The 15047-nt window shown below is 37.0% G+C and overlaps 1 protein-coding gene across 4 annotated transcripts in view; it reads left to right on the forward strand.

The window, feature by feature from the left end:
- DLG5 (discs large MAGUK scaffold protein 5) overlaps nt 1–14020 on the forward strand; it is a 98295-nt gene extending 84275 nt beyond the window's left edge. For 3 of the 4 annotated variants that reach the window (XM_059851290.1, XM_059851291.1, XM_059851292.1), the window contains 12 exons: nt 1354–1516; nt 2384–2517; nt 3098–3262; nt 3632–3815; nt 4744–4892; nt 5186–5356; nt 5666–5862; nt 6560–6703; nt 6887–7014; nt 7763–7872; nt 9639–9748; nt 12151–14020. In XM_059851290.1, the coding sequence (XP_059707273.1) occupies nt 1354–1516; nt 2384–2517; nt 3098–3262; nt 3632–3815; nt 4744–4892; nt 5186–5356; nt 5666–5862; nt 6560–6703; nt 6887–7014; nt 7763–7872; nt 9639–9748; nt 12151–12254 (1759 nt within the window). In that variant the 3' untranslated portion in view covers nt 12255–14020. Of the gene's footprint in view, nt 1–1353; nt 1517–2383; nt 2518–3097; nt 3263–3631; nt 3816–4743; nt 4893–5185; nt 5357–5665; nt 5863–6443; nt 6704–6886; nt 7015–7762; nt 7873–9638; nt 9749–12150 lie in introns of those variants that run through there. The other variant, XM_059851293.1, reaches the window with a different exon arrangement.
- Nucleotides 14021–15047: the final 1027 nt, after the last annotated feature.

Here is a 15047-nt window from a genome sequence, read left to right on the forward strand (position 1 = left end):
CTACCAAAAAGATCCCTTCAAAGAATGGCAATATGCATAGTTATGAAACAGTGTCTCCCCTTCCCTCTGTCCCCAGCCCCAAATCCTACTTTTCCCAAAAATGCCTTTCCTCAGCCTTGCTCACTTTGGTGGTAGTGAGTGAAGTCTCTTTTGGTTTCTGAAAAGCACAATAAAATAGTTTAAGCAGTTGGCACAATTTAGAGAACATCTATATGGCATAATGAAATGCTAGGAAAGAAAACATTCAAATTAATGCATGTCAAATGCAGTATAGTGGTATTAAAATAAAAAAATACACCACACCTGGTGCCCAAGCTATTTCATTTGCACTGAGCTCAGTTGTTAGTGCCTGGTGGTGCCTCTTGCTGTGTAGACATTTTTAAGTTTATAATAGTGAAAACCAGGACTTTTGAGAAGGCTACTGTTGGTTTTATGCATGTGATGGAAGGACCAGCCTCATTTATACAGGTGGATACATCCCAAATATGGGGGTAGGAAAGGGGAATGTATCAGGGTATTCTTTTGTGTAAGCCTTTTTCTTGTTATACTTATTAGTGTCTTACTACTGTTTGTCTTGTTCTAAGTGTGCTTGTCTTCTCAAATCTTCTGCATCTTTCAGATATCTGTTCCGTAATAGGTCTTTTCTGAGAATCCCTGTGGCTCCTAGGCCTAGGTTCTCATCACTAAGGAGTTTGAGGTTGGCCTGATCTAAGGTTGTCCTTCTCGAGCAGTATTGCGCACTTTGTGCTTTTTTACGTTTGGATAATTGCCCTGAGGAGCATTTGCATGGTAATTGTAATGCTGCCATGCAAACCGCTGTCCTAATGGCTTGAGTTTGCAACTGCTTAATTTTCATCACTAATTTGTGTTTCCCAGCATACAAATATGAAATATTATATTTGTGCTTTGTTGTCCTTTGGTTTACCACCTTACTATTCATGATGTTTATTTTCCCTGGCAATGAAGACTCCCAGCATTTGTATTTGTAACATACCCTTCTGGAATATGGTTTTACAATGACATATTATATACAGTGGTTCAATTACTTCCATATAATATGCATCTGGAAGCTTCTTTCCTATCAACTTCATGACCATTCTATTTATAATTCATATTTACCATCATTTTTTGAGCAGTCATGTACCTGGTGTACACTTACTTCTGCCACTGTACATTGCATGGTGTTAAAGGAATGCATTTAAAACTGTTGACAATTAGTGGGGCTTTTTAAGTAACTGTTCAAAGCTGTTTTCTTATTACAGTTCAGACAGGCGTAAATATTGCATGTAGCTTTGGTCTTGTGGTGTTCCAGTGCAATTTTTTCCAACTCAGTTTTAAATTTCTTTTTAAAAGGCCCTACATGGAAGAGCCACGCCATGTTAAAGTGCAGAAGGGTTCTGAGCCACTTGGGATTTCCATTGTGAGCGGAGAAAATGGTGGAATATTTGTTTCTAAAGTAACAGGTGGGAGCATTGCCCATCAAGCTGGCCTTGAATATGGTGATCAGTTACTGGAGGTAATTGTTTGCTTCCTATTGCTAAGGTTTAATAAATCAGCTTGTATGACTGCAGCCATATCTGCCTTCCCCAAAACAACTATGTTGTGAAACCTTGTGCACTGTGAGATGTACACTCTATTGTAATAGTCCATAATTGTGATTGTTGTGACATTTTCAGGCTTTATTATAAAAATAATATCTTTTGATGGTAAATCTGCTTCTTGTCTTATGTAGATGTAATTAAAGTTTAAGTTAGTTAATTTCCGTACTTAAAACAAAATAGTCCCAATCCCATACTCTGCCTGGTAAGGGGAGTATATTTTCAAGCAGCTGGCTTTTACCAAGTTTCATGCTGTTCTTGGTGTACCATATTCATAGCTAAGATACCTGGTTAAAAAATTATTTATGTAGGCTCAATGATGTTTCTGCCTACTGCGTTAGATAAACACATGGAGTAGCATTTTGTAAAGTACAGAACTGCTTTGTAAGTGTAACATCATGTTAAAGCACCTTCTGTTGCACAGTGTGTTTCTGATACTGAAATAGACCTGAATAGATCTGAATTTATCTTTAGGTTCTGAATTTACTCATATTGTTGATCTGAACCAGCTTGTATCAAATCATAGCACAGCTCAGAAAATACGTGTCTTTTAACAGTGAAAGTATTGTTAAACTCCTTGTCAGGTTACAAAATACTTGAAAATTATGATGATTCCTTCCAAGGAGTAAACCCTAGAAATCACTGTTTAGCAACATTTTCATTCTTCTGTTTTCTCCAGTGGGAATAAGTGAGCATTTAGACATTACACTAATTAGGATGAAAGAATGAGCTTCCTGGTTTCCATTTGAAAACCTGACATTCTGGTTTGTGCAATTTTCCCATAGTTTAATGGAATAAATTTGAGAAATGCTACAGAGCAGCAGGCTCGACTAATCATTGGGCAGCAGTGCGACACCATCACTATTCTGGCTCAGTATAACCCACACATGTATCAGCTGGGCAATCACTCACGGTCCAGGTAAGGCTGGCTAGACCTGGAAAACGACAGCTCTCCTGTCCACACAATTATTTAGCTGGCGGCTAACTTCTGTACATTTAATATGTTTGCAAACGTGAGCACACGCGTGCTGGTAAGTCTGATTGCTTTGAAAAATCATGTGTGACTGCATGTTTGTCAAAAGAAGCATGCTTGATGCATCTAAATATATTTTCTCTTCTATTTGGGCATAATCTCTAAATATACTAGCGTAAAATCTAGTGATGACTTCTTCCTAGGATTATGAAACTTTAATACTTAAAGTATTTTTTGCCTTTTTTTTTTTTCAAAATTGGAATTTCCAATATTAATTAGAGAAGGCAAATGACCTGGTGAAATTCCTCATCCTATTTTGATGAATTATCACACTTCAAAACAGAGCTTTGTCTTTCTCATAGACTTATGGCGAACATATGTTTTTTGGCATGCCCATTTGAGTTACAGTGTTTGGGTTTTATCTTTGTTACTCTAAAATTGACTTACAGCCAAATTAAAAATTTTGAGTGGAAAATATTTGGCATTAACCCACCAGTCTTTTCTTCTGTTTTTTTCCCTGTCTTAGTTCTCGCTTAGAACCTGTGAGTAACCATTCCACCCCCCAAGGCAGCGGAGCTGCAACGCCTGACAATCATTCCGTAATCGACACTGTGAGTGAGCAGGACGAAGGGACAATGACGCCCCCATCCAAACAAACCACTCCAACTACAAGTCCCCGGAATTCCTTAAGGTAGAGAGTGAAACTTCTGTCTTAAAGGAAAAGAACTGGTCAGGGTGGGTATGAAGGGTGTTGAATAAGGAAGTGTACTTCTGTGGATGCTGTGTCTGGTTGAAATAAGTCAGCAGACAAGTTAAGTGGACCTCAGGATAGAAATGTGCATGTTTTCAGACTGTTTCTGAAACATGAGGTCTGCAAGGAGTGAAGAAAGCTTTCTGCAAGATTGGTTTAGCTGGAAAGGTGATGTTTGTTGTTTAAGACTCTCTAGGTGACCTATTCTGAGTAATATTTATATAAAAATATATTCTTCAATGGAAAGTTGATTTTATGCATGGCAAGTTTTTCAATTCTAGTATGTGTGTTATTTCTTTCTGTCAAAAGGGGCCCTGTGGACACAAACAAAAGGACCCCTGAACCTAGAATTGTTGTTGTTAAAAAATCCCAAGTTGATCTTGGTATCCAGATATGTGGTGGAAACCTGTATGGAATATTTGTCTCAGATGTAGATGATGACAGCCCAGCAAAAGGACCTGATGGACTAGTCTTGGGTGACATGATACTTGAGGTAAGCACTTCAAAAATGTCTGCAGTGCACTGACTACTGTCTGGGATGGCATAAAGAGGGAGATGCCAAGTGCTGTCCTGTCCCACAGTGTGGAATGTTCTGTGAGTGTGGAATTCCTGCCACAAAACCCAGGTAAGAATGGTCAGAAAGCAAACTTGAATTTTGGCTGCAGCACATGAGGAGCTGGATGATGTGAACCTGGAGTACTGTCACTGTTGATAGCACAGGATGCTCTGAAGTTGGAAGGACTCACATATGTCTACCTGTAATTACTAACACCTATCTGCTCCCTTTATCTCAATGGGAAGCTTTGAATCCAATTGCTGTATGTAGGAGAAAGGCAAGGATGTGAAAGGTACTATGAAGCAGAGATCAATATTGATTTTACCACTATGAAATTCTAAAGAGAGTTTAGGGAAAACCAGGTATGGTGTCTTTGACTCTGCTTTCAGTATCTGAAATGAGAATTTTTATCTGCTTGTCAAGACTGATAGGGTGATAGACACACATCTTTATGAGCTTTTCAAATGCAAGCGAGTACTGAGACTCTCCCTTTAAACTTCTAGTATCCAGATTTTGCTTTGTAATCGTTTGACTTCCTTCAGACCACTTGCTATCCCTGAAAATACTATTGTTTTTCAGTGTGAATTTTATTATTCTCAGCTTACACTTGCAAAACTTTTCAAGTGCTCTCTCACAGTACCTGTCTGCCATTTGTACTTGAGTTTTTTGTTTTCCACTGTAATGTCTCAGTCTCTTGCTAGATGTCTTAAGGTGCAAACTGTACTTGAGTTGCAAGTGACAAGACATATATAGAAACTGCAAGTGAGAAAAACAAACTATTTTTGCATGTTTTACAAGCTCACCTACTTCTATGTCTTGTTAAAATACAATTTCACATCTAAAGGTTTACTTTTGTGTTTTGCAGTATGGGTCCATTGACATGCGAAATAAAACAGCTGAGGAAGCTTATCTGGAAATGTTGAAGCCTGGAGAAAACATCAAAATAAAGACTCAATACAGGATAGAAGAGTTTAATAAGATAAAAGAGCTTCCTGGAGATGGATTCTACATCAGGTATTTGAGCGTGACTGGTAATGACAGCATAAGGCTGTTAGGATAACATGCTGACCATCATATGAGAGAGAGGGGGAACATAAATTTTGCCATGTTTTTTAAATTTGAAATTTACTGATTTATCCAGCTATTCCCTCAAGTACACACTCTAGTATAGCAAGTCTTCACTTTTCACTCATGTGTTCCTTAGATGTAGAGAATGGCACTAATCTGTTAACTTTTTTCAGAAAAGGTGTGTTTTTCCCTTGAGCTGATGGAGACCAGTTGCAGAGCCTGTTTGTCTTCCTTTGCAGAGCACTTTATGACCGTGTGGCAGAGATGGAGCAGGATTTAAGCTTTAAGAAAGATGACATTTTGTATGTGGATGACACTCTACCGCAGGGAAATTTTGGTTGTTGGATGGCTTGGCAGCTAGATGAGAATGCTCAGAAGCTGGAAAGAGGACAGATTCCCAGTAAATATATGTAAGTGACCTCAGTTACAGTATTTGTCTTTACAAGTCTGACTAGTGAAATGTGGTATAAAAGACTTGCTTGCTTCTGTTCTTTCTGGAAGATTGTAATTCTTAGATATGTCATTTTAAGGATGACATACTTTAATATACATTGAATTAAATATATTGCTGTAGCAAGTTGGTTTTAATGCTGCTAAATAGTAAACTAGAAATGACAATATCCTGGGGCGCATCAGGCACAGCATCACCAGCTGTGATACTGTCAAAAGTATTAAAAATATAATTTTAAATACCAGCCATTTTGTCTGTTTTATTTTAGGATGGATCAGGAATTCTACAGGAGACACAGCATGTCCGAGGCTAAAGATGAAAACAGTTCATCTAAGACATTGTCAGCAGCAGCAAGGAGATCATTCTTCAGAAGAAAGCATAAACATAAGCGAAGTGGTTCCAAAGATGGAAAAGATTTATTGGCTCTAGATACAATCAGTACGGACTCAATTCCTTTCTTGGATGGCAAGTACCTTTGTTATACTTGGGAGGGCTTTGCCTTTACTTCTCTTTCATTTTTAATCAGGTGTAGCACAGCACAACAAATAGTGTTACTTTCTAATTGCTCTGAATACAAATGGTGATCGTTATCTCTAATAAGAATTTTTTTTTGTATTAAATTACAAGCCAGTGTGTTTTAAAATATTTTCATAATTTCTTCCTGGACCTATGAGCATTACTATTTCATTTGGAGAGGGAGATTCTTTTTGATGCATGGTTTTGATGTTTCTTTCAACTATTTAATTTTGGTCCAGGTTGCTTAGTCTAGACAGAAATCCTGTGCACCACTCAAAATCTTCACTTTTATTTCTTCACTGCTTTAGAAAAATCATGTTGGTTACAATGCTTACTACCTTGTAAGAGCTCTACAAATCAAGCCAGATATATCAAATATTGTGTTTTGTTTACACTTTTAGGGATGACTGGGGAAGGTGAGGAGTTCATTTTTTTAAATTGAACAACAGGTTCAATTAGAAAAATGTCTAGTTTCAGCTGTCAAGTGGAAAAATTTCAATAATGACTGACCATATTTTGTATTTGTCAAGGGCCCTTTGCCATCCCTTGCAGAGGAGGTCTTCTCATAATTCCTATAAGGATGCTTCTGCTTGTTTGAGGAATGCCTGGAAATGTATGCTTTTACAAATATCTTCTGTGTGTGTAGATTCTGCAAGTTTGGCTTATCAGCGTGTCCAGAAAGTGGACTGTACCTCCCCTAGGCCTGTCCTTATTCTAGGACCTTTACTTGATGCTGTGAAAGACATGCTGGTCAAAGAATCCCCTGGAAAATTTTGCAGATGTCCCCTTGGTAAGTATGCAAATACAGCTAATTTACTCATGCTTAGAATACATGGTAGTAACATCTGTATAAATCAACAAAATGACAACACGAAGATGGGTAACACCCCAAGAATCTGAATTTGCAGGCATTTCTTAGCCTTGTTCTGTGCCTAAGGAACAGTAATGAAAGGAGATCTCTTCTATGCAACAGAGGTTATGAAAGCTTCCCAGCAAGCCATTGAGCGAGGTGTGAAGGATTGTCTGTTCATTGATTACAAACGGAGGAGTGGACATTTTGATGTGACAACTGTAGCTTCAATAAAAGAAATAACAGAAAAGGTGAGTCAATTTTAATGCTGTAGTTCTTTGTACAGTTTACATACTTATGTTGGGGGGTGGAAATTATGTTAACAGTGTCATCCTTTAAGATATTCAGAGAACTGTTCCCCAGGCTGCTAAATAAAATAAAACTTACCTTACTTTTGCATGTGACTATTTAAAATGAGCTCACCTTTATAAAAACTAGAAATGTTCTTATTCTTTTACTGTATTACTAAATAAAATTAGAAATAATGTTCCTAAATTCCATCCTCTTATCACTTCCAGAAAAGGATTTAATTTTTTAAACTATTCCATTTAATGCAGTCTTATAGAATATAAACATCATCATAATCCTGGAGACAGATGTTACCTGAAGTCTGTTCACTGCTTAGTTTTCAATCAAACATGGAAATGCTTGTGTTTGCTCATGATTTCTGAAAGAGAAAATTAATAGGAATATTTAAACTTTGAAAAAGTGTAATGCATATATTTAAATCTAAGTTTTCATTTCATAAGTTCTTCAAGTATATTTTTTTCTATCAATGCATGCTTTTGGTAGTATGAATGCAATTTCTTGCAATTTTTCATCTTTTATCTTTTGTTATAAATCCTTTGGGTACAAATTGCTCAGTAGTCCCAAAATGCTGTATGTATGGCAAAACTCTGTTGGGTTGCTATGATTTAAGTAGGGGAAGAGATGGGGGATTTGCATGCGTGCTTGTGCTCTTTAACTGAATGAGTGTTTTGCATTTACATTTGATCTTAGGATTGTCATTGTCTGCTTGACATCGCTCCTCATGCCATCGAACGGCTCCACAGTGTTCATATCTACCCTATTGTAATTTTTATTCGCTACAAAAATGCTAAACAAATCAAGTAAGTCTGTGAGGGGTGTAGTTCAGGAATGTTCATTCTACCTTAAAATAAGTCTAAGTTTACCTTATTGTTTATTTCATGCTAGTCATCTTAAATCTCTTAGGACAGCCACTGAGCTTGGCTCAGTTGGTCAGAGCCTGGTGCTAATAACACCAAGGATGTGGCTTCTATCCCTGTATGGGCCACTCACTGAAGAGCTGGACTCAGTGATCCTTCTGAGTCTCTCCCAACTCAGAACATTCTGTGATTCTGTAAAATGGGGAAAATAGTCCTTATAAAACCCACTGTGAGGAATACGGTCTTAAATTCGTTTGGGTTGCATGACAATTAAATGAATCTATCAAAGAAATCTATGGAGACCAAACCGAATGTCCTCTAGGAGGATCTTTCCTGCTAACCTTTGTGGTACATTGTAGGACTCATATGGGTGAGATCCACTGACATGTTGACCATGACAAAGAGCTGTTCTTCATCTTCTTAGAAGGGCCAAGAATATGGATGCAGTGCCAATTGATCCATAGCCTCAGCTTTCCCACCTTCATTCTCCAGTAAAGGAAGCAACGGAAGTCCCCTTTTGCCACATAGTGCATATACTGTGGTCTTTTCAAGCTGTGTTCTTCAGTAATTGTGAAATTCCTGTTTGAATATAGCCAGGAACAGAGCACAGGACGTGCAAATGCCAATCCCTCCCGTGATATTTGAAAAAGCCTTCACACATTTTGATAGATTGATTTGGCAAGAAGGGGAATAGTCTCCCACCATGAATATTGAGAAACACTTTGCTAAGAGATCGTATACTTGTGCTGTCTTTGTATCTAAAGATGAAGACTTCTTACATTCTTAATCTGTAGGTAAATTTGACTACTATCTATTTCATAAAGAAGATGAGTATCACTGCTTTAAAGTAGAAACAGGACATAGAGCCATGAGGTGTATTTCATTACCACTATAGGATTGCGTGCTTAAATGATAAATCGAACTGTCATGTCTTGACCCCCTTTGGAAGTGAAATTGTGACCATTACAGCTGTTTCCTTTTTTTGGAAAGGGACAGTGGTCAAACTAGTCAAGCCAGGATTTCTGGCAGTCATCAGTATAAGTTGCAGTGGCACATTTTGTCTGCCTGTTGTGTGCACCAAAAGTTTGTCCAAACACCCTTTTTGATATAGCACAAGCTCTATTGGCATTCTCTGAAATGCACCACAGCAATGATAGGTTAGTTTAGTAATTATGTTTTTTAAATAATTATTTTGGCATTTGTATTTCTCTGTTTTGTTTTTTTCATATTTTATTTTCAAGAGCTTGTGTAATAGAAACAGGGGCATCTCAAAAATGTCATAGATATGATAACATGGAAATACTGTTTACTTGGTGCTCAATACTTCCCAAGCCCTTAAAAGAGTGATACTTGTGCCCAGCTTTGTCTGAGGAGTATATGAGATGATGATGCAATTCATATGAACTAGAAAAACTTACATTCTTTCTTCATCCACTGCCTGCCAGTCTCTGAAACTTTAAAGAAATACCATCTTGGTCTGAGAGCAAATAAATTTGTTAGCTCTGAAATGATCCTGATCACTGTTGATGCTGCTGAAACACAGTAGATGGCACTCTGGGCCTAGGAGTCTGCTTGCATGTGAATTAGCCTTTTGTATTCGCCCAACTAGAGGCACTCTTTTCAAGTCCATTAAAAAAACTACTCTTATACAAGGTGTTTCTTTTTTTTTTTTCCTTCTCTTTTGTTTGTTTTTTTTTTTTTTTTTTCAGAGAGCAAAAAGACCCGATCTTCCTGAGGGACAAAGTTACACAAAAACATTCCAAAGAACAATTTGAGACAGCTCAAAAAATAGAACAGGAGTATAGCAAGTACTTTACAGGTTAGTATTTAATCAAACTTTAAGTAGGAACATGGTGGTAATTTAATCCATTTGATCTTTTGAACTAAAATGCAATGTCCCTTCAATGAGCACCTTGGTTTTTTTAATTCTGCCTTCCATTTTGAGCAACTCATGTTCTTATTTTATTTTACCAGAGGAGGAAATGTCAAGATAGAAATCTCCTTTGTTCTGAATGTTATAATCTTACAATCTAAAGAGCTTCTGAAAAGGTTTATTACTAGCCAGTAGTATAGAAAGTATGGTAAAGATATGATGATTTCACATAGTGTTGTTAGTGTTATACCATGTAAGGAGTAGAAAGGTTTTCCAAATTGTAAAAATCAAACAAAACAACAGAAACCCCTTTTAGTTTAAACTAACAAATCATGATTGTCAAAGGTCTGTTCCAACCTCAACACTTCTGTAATTGTGTGATTTTGATTTGTGAGATATACTTTAAATATTTCAACACCAGGAAAAAAAATTATCCAAGGTTTGTTGAGCATGCATTGTAATTTGGAATAATTAAATTCAACTTTAGAAGCCTTTTTAACTTCATAAAATTATGAAATCAGTCTTGGATTGTAGTATTTTTACTAGAGGAAAAAAACCAAACAGTGTTTGGAGATTGTTCTTCTATTTAAATTTTATTGCCAGGACATCACGATACATTCAAAAGAGTGGGGATAAAATTCTAGGTATGTGGAACCACATGGAAATATACTCTGAAATGAACAAACACCCTAACAAGCCAAAACCTAACTTTTCTTCCCCTGAACAGTGGGATTCTTACAGAAATATTTTGAGGCATAACTGCCGAGTGCAGAGAGACAAAAGGATGTGTTTAGTTTAGAGCTCTCTCAGTGCATCCTGAGAGAAGCCATGTGTTCTCAACAAAATGTTATATAATAGCCATACAAATGTTTTTTACATGGTGCATACTAAACCTACAGAGAACTTGACATGCACATGGCCAAATTGCATCACTGCATGTTATCTTCTGCTTCTTGTTTAGGCATTTGTGGCATTTTAGTTTGAGCCTGACAGTGGAAGGGGCACTCAGTCTGAGAGAGTCTTATGTGTGTCTTCTCACATGCCCTGTGGGAAGGGCCTCCTTCTGTTGGTGCCACTGTGCAGTGGGCTCCAGCTGTCATCAGCACTTCCAGATGCTGGTAGTCAGAGAGGGTTGGTGTTCAAATTGCACTGACATTGAAGCTTGTTAAAGTTGTAATACTGTACATGAAATAAGCCTGTAGATAGCATGTAGATAGATATAAGCACGTTGAATCTGTTAGATTAGTCTGGAGCTATAGATTGTAACTGTTTAACTAAGAGCTACTACTAAGAGCTCTTTAACTACTTCATGGAGTTCAATTTTTGACTAATGACTTTCAAGTTGGCTTTGTTTCCTCTACCAAATTGTGAACACAGTGTGTAATCTGAATCACTCCTTGCCTGCCATTTGTCACTTTTCACAGACCTTTTCAGTTACTGTGTTCTGTATCCAAAGCCACCTGACATCATTAACTGTGGTATATATTGCAGAGCCAAATATTATATATTTATGTGACATCGTATTTTCTCTTCTCAAAAAGAAAAATTATGCCTTAAGCTGTGTAAGACTTTCCATACTTTTTCAGCATTAGTGATAGCTGTAGCCAGAGGCTTTGCTCGCTGACATATTTCTCAAGTCATGAAGTTCCTCCATTTTTAAGTATTGAAGACAGTATGTTCTCCTCTCATGTGTCAGTGGTGGCATTTTACTTTTTATGTTTAGCAAGGGTAGAATAAAAGGTGTTCATTTATCTTGTGAATTGATTTTCAGGGAGTTGCTTGCTGTTGGCGTTTTGTTCCTTGAATCTGGTTGATGATAAGAATTGGAGTAGCAACCACTGCTGTTTTATTTAGCTCAGTGATCTGTGAGCTGCTCAGAATTTACTTCTAATATTTGTAAATAGTGTCTTGTTGCTACAGCTATAGTCTCTGTGTATATTACCCCGTAAATATAAAACTCTTAACACCACGTGTTGGACAGAGAAGGTTTATTATAGCAGGTTCTGACCAACTTTAGACTTAAACTTTGCCACCTGATGCCTCTGAAAATAGTACATGAAGTACAACTTACAAAACAGTTGTCTTAACTGATTATAGCCATCAGTTCCTTGACTTCCCTGGATTGTTTAGGAGCTAGCAGAAGAAACTGTGTATTGAATGCTTGACCTCTTCACTCTGTTTTTACTTTTTTTAAAATAGAGACATGCATCTGTCAGAGACTGAATTGACTTGCTTAACTCTGATCTGTTGATAAACACTTGTCAGATAGATGCAGAAGACTGTTCTTGGTAATTACTCATAACTGTTTGCTCCCATCTCATTTGTATGTGGGGTTTCTTTTTCTCCAGGCATTGTCCAGGGAGGAGCCCTTTCAAGCATTTGCACTCAGATTATGACAACTGTCGACCAAGAACAAAACAAGGTCCTGTGGATCCCAGCTGGCCCACTGTAGATTTATTTTGCTGTGAAACTACTTTCCAGATGTAAATAACCAACTAACTTTCTACCCAACGGACTCAGTTCATTTCTGTCTTTATAAAGATATCCATAAGTGATTTCTGTTTTGTGAAGGGGAATGATAACACTGACCACACGAGGACCTGACGAGGCATGTGGGAAGGGGTAGATCATCACTTCACCGAGCTTGTCTCTCACATCGTACGTGTACGCATGACAGGTTGCCGCAAGGGTGGTGACCTGTGTGTACTTGTCCATGAGTAATGAATTTAACAATGCTGCAAAACCCTGTAGAATGACACGTTTACAAAAACCTTTTCAAAGTATTTGGTTCTTGCTGTTTACTTGAATGTCTTTTTGTTTGGTTTGTTCTTTTTTTAACTCTGTGTCCTTTCAGTTAATGAGGTAACCCTCCAAAATGGAGTGAAATTTCTGAGAATGAGTGGACAATTTATGCGCAATGTGACTCTTAGTTACAATTTTGACCATTTCTAAGCACATTGTTGGCTTGACAACCAGGTAATAACGTGGGATTGAATCGGTACGTCTTGGGAGTAAGCTCAAAAGGAAGTACACTCCTACACAGGGCAGACCACTGTTTGGATCCTGTCAAAGCTTGTCTGTCAAAGATACTGTTTCTTGTTTTATGCATGAAGCTAATATTTAAGCATCATAATGTATCTAAGCAATCCAAGTTTAACATGTGTTGACGAAGAATAATTTTCCGTTGTTGGGCCTGGATTAAGTACAGGTGGAGTAGAGTTATAAACTAGGCCTAGCATGCTGTGTTCTGTCACTTTTAGATACTGTAAATATGGAAAGCTTATGTTGGTGCAATTTTGCAGGGTAATTCTTAAGCTTTGTATTTCAGTGTGTAGCATTCACATAGACTGTTTTTATTTAAGAGCAGACACAGTTTTAGGGCTTTGATTAAAAGCCTTTAGAAAGGTACTAAATTGTTAGTGTTTTCACTGTCCAGAAATAAGTGATCGTTTAGTTTTGGTTGCAATACTTATTTACCTGTTGTACCAAACTCTATTATATCGGTTCCCTTTTTGGTTTTTTGCACTTCTGACTCTGTGTTCCTAACACAGATTTTGTACCTGTTTCTTCTGTCTCTTGTGCCATGTTTCCTGGGTACTGTATTTTAATTGTTTTTAAAATATTATTTGAGTAGACCTGCTTCTCAGCCACTGTTTCTAACATTTCATTATGTAGGGTTTCTAATTTTACACTACAAGCTGTAATTTTGCTTCTGTTTGCAGCTTTTATAATTAAAAAAAAAAGGGATTCTTCTTGCACAGTTCTTCAAGAAAGATCTGGTCCTAAATTTAAATTTTGTTTTACAGTTGCTATTTTATAGTTCAAAATACTTTTATAGTATTTATATAGTTATACACTATATACAGTATTCTGAACTATAAAAACATCTAAAATATATATAGTATTTTATATAGTATTATACCATACTATTATAATACTGTATATATAAATTAATAAATATGAAATTGAATGGATGAATTAGTAGTTGAAGTACTTCTCATGGTGAGGGACAGAAGTTGTTTTTTGTTTATCTCAATTTTTTGTTTGTTTTGTTTATTTTTTAAAGTTTGAGATCAGAGTAGACTCCAGTGGTACAACTGAAACAGACAGGTACTGTTCTGACATGGATTTTTCTGTACTAAATGAAAATGTCACTTTGTATCAAAAAAAAAGTTAAAGAAACTGATTACTAAATAAAGGTCAATTTCTGTAACTTCACTTGTGTGTAACGGGTGCATAGAGCTCATGCTCTTCTTAACTTTGTTGAGTCCTCATATAAGGTTTGAATTTCTGACTAAAATTGGCATATCCACCTGATAGTTTCAAATGCCCACCTTGAGAAGAACAAGTTTGTTTTGTGCTCTTGCCTATCCTTGGATGCATAAATACCAGAGATGGTCACAAACTGTAGGACACATGAAGTTAGATGTTGGTTTGTGTTAACATTTTTAATGTTCTGGCCCATTGGTGTTAAGGATTTCAAATGGCAATGCTGTTGACTGGATGGAGGCTTTAACTGAAGAATGAGTCTATCACTGATATTTTCAAGAGATTGTCATTGGGGAGAAGTGAGAATATTAGCTCAAAGGCACATTGCAGAATGCTCTCAGTTTTTACACTTCTGAGAGTCCAGTCTCTTTTGTTCACTAAGTTATCCAAAAGCCTAGGGAAGATAATTATGTACTAACTTATCTGCTTTATCAGTTTCTTTGTTCTCAGATGCCAGATAGTCAGCTTCAGCATGAACCCAGTTTGTGGATGGACAAGTCTCGTGATCTGCATAACTAGTAATAGCCTTTAGTCATAAGGACTTGCACCTTACCTGCTCTTGAAAAAGCCACACCATGGTAACAGCATCTAATAGGGGATGAAGAAAATGAGAATAGACAGGTTCTGGCAGGTAGGTGACAGTCATACATTGCATATCTTCTGATCACAACCAAGTAGAACTGAAATCATGAGTGAACACTAGGAGGAGATGCCTTTAGCTCAGATCAGGAGTTTCCTGATATACCATTTTCTTTTATAACATTACATGCCAGACATAGATTTAGCCCTTGTTCTGGAATGAGTAATTCTGCCCAGGTGTTTAAATAAAGAATGTAGTTATGTGGATATTTTAAAAAGAATTTCACAATAGTAGGGTTAGTAACAAAAAGTCTGAAAATTTCACCCTTATGCTTGCAAGCCACCGTTGAGCCTGTGTGGCTGCAGGTGGAGTTAACTAGAAATAAAAGTCTTTGAA

This window comes from Haemorhous mexicanus, chromosome 7 (genome assembly GCF_027477595.1).
Source record: "Haemorhous mexicanus isolate bHaeMex1 chromosome 7, bHaeMex1.pri, whole genome shotgun sequence".
NCBI classification, from domain to species: Eukaryota; Metazoa; Chordata; class Aves; order Passeriformes; family Fringillidae; genus Haemorhous; species Haemorhous mexicanus.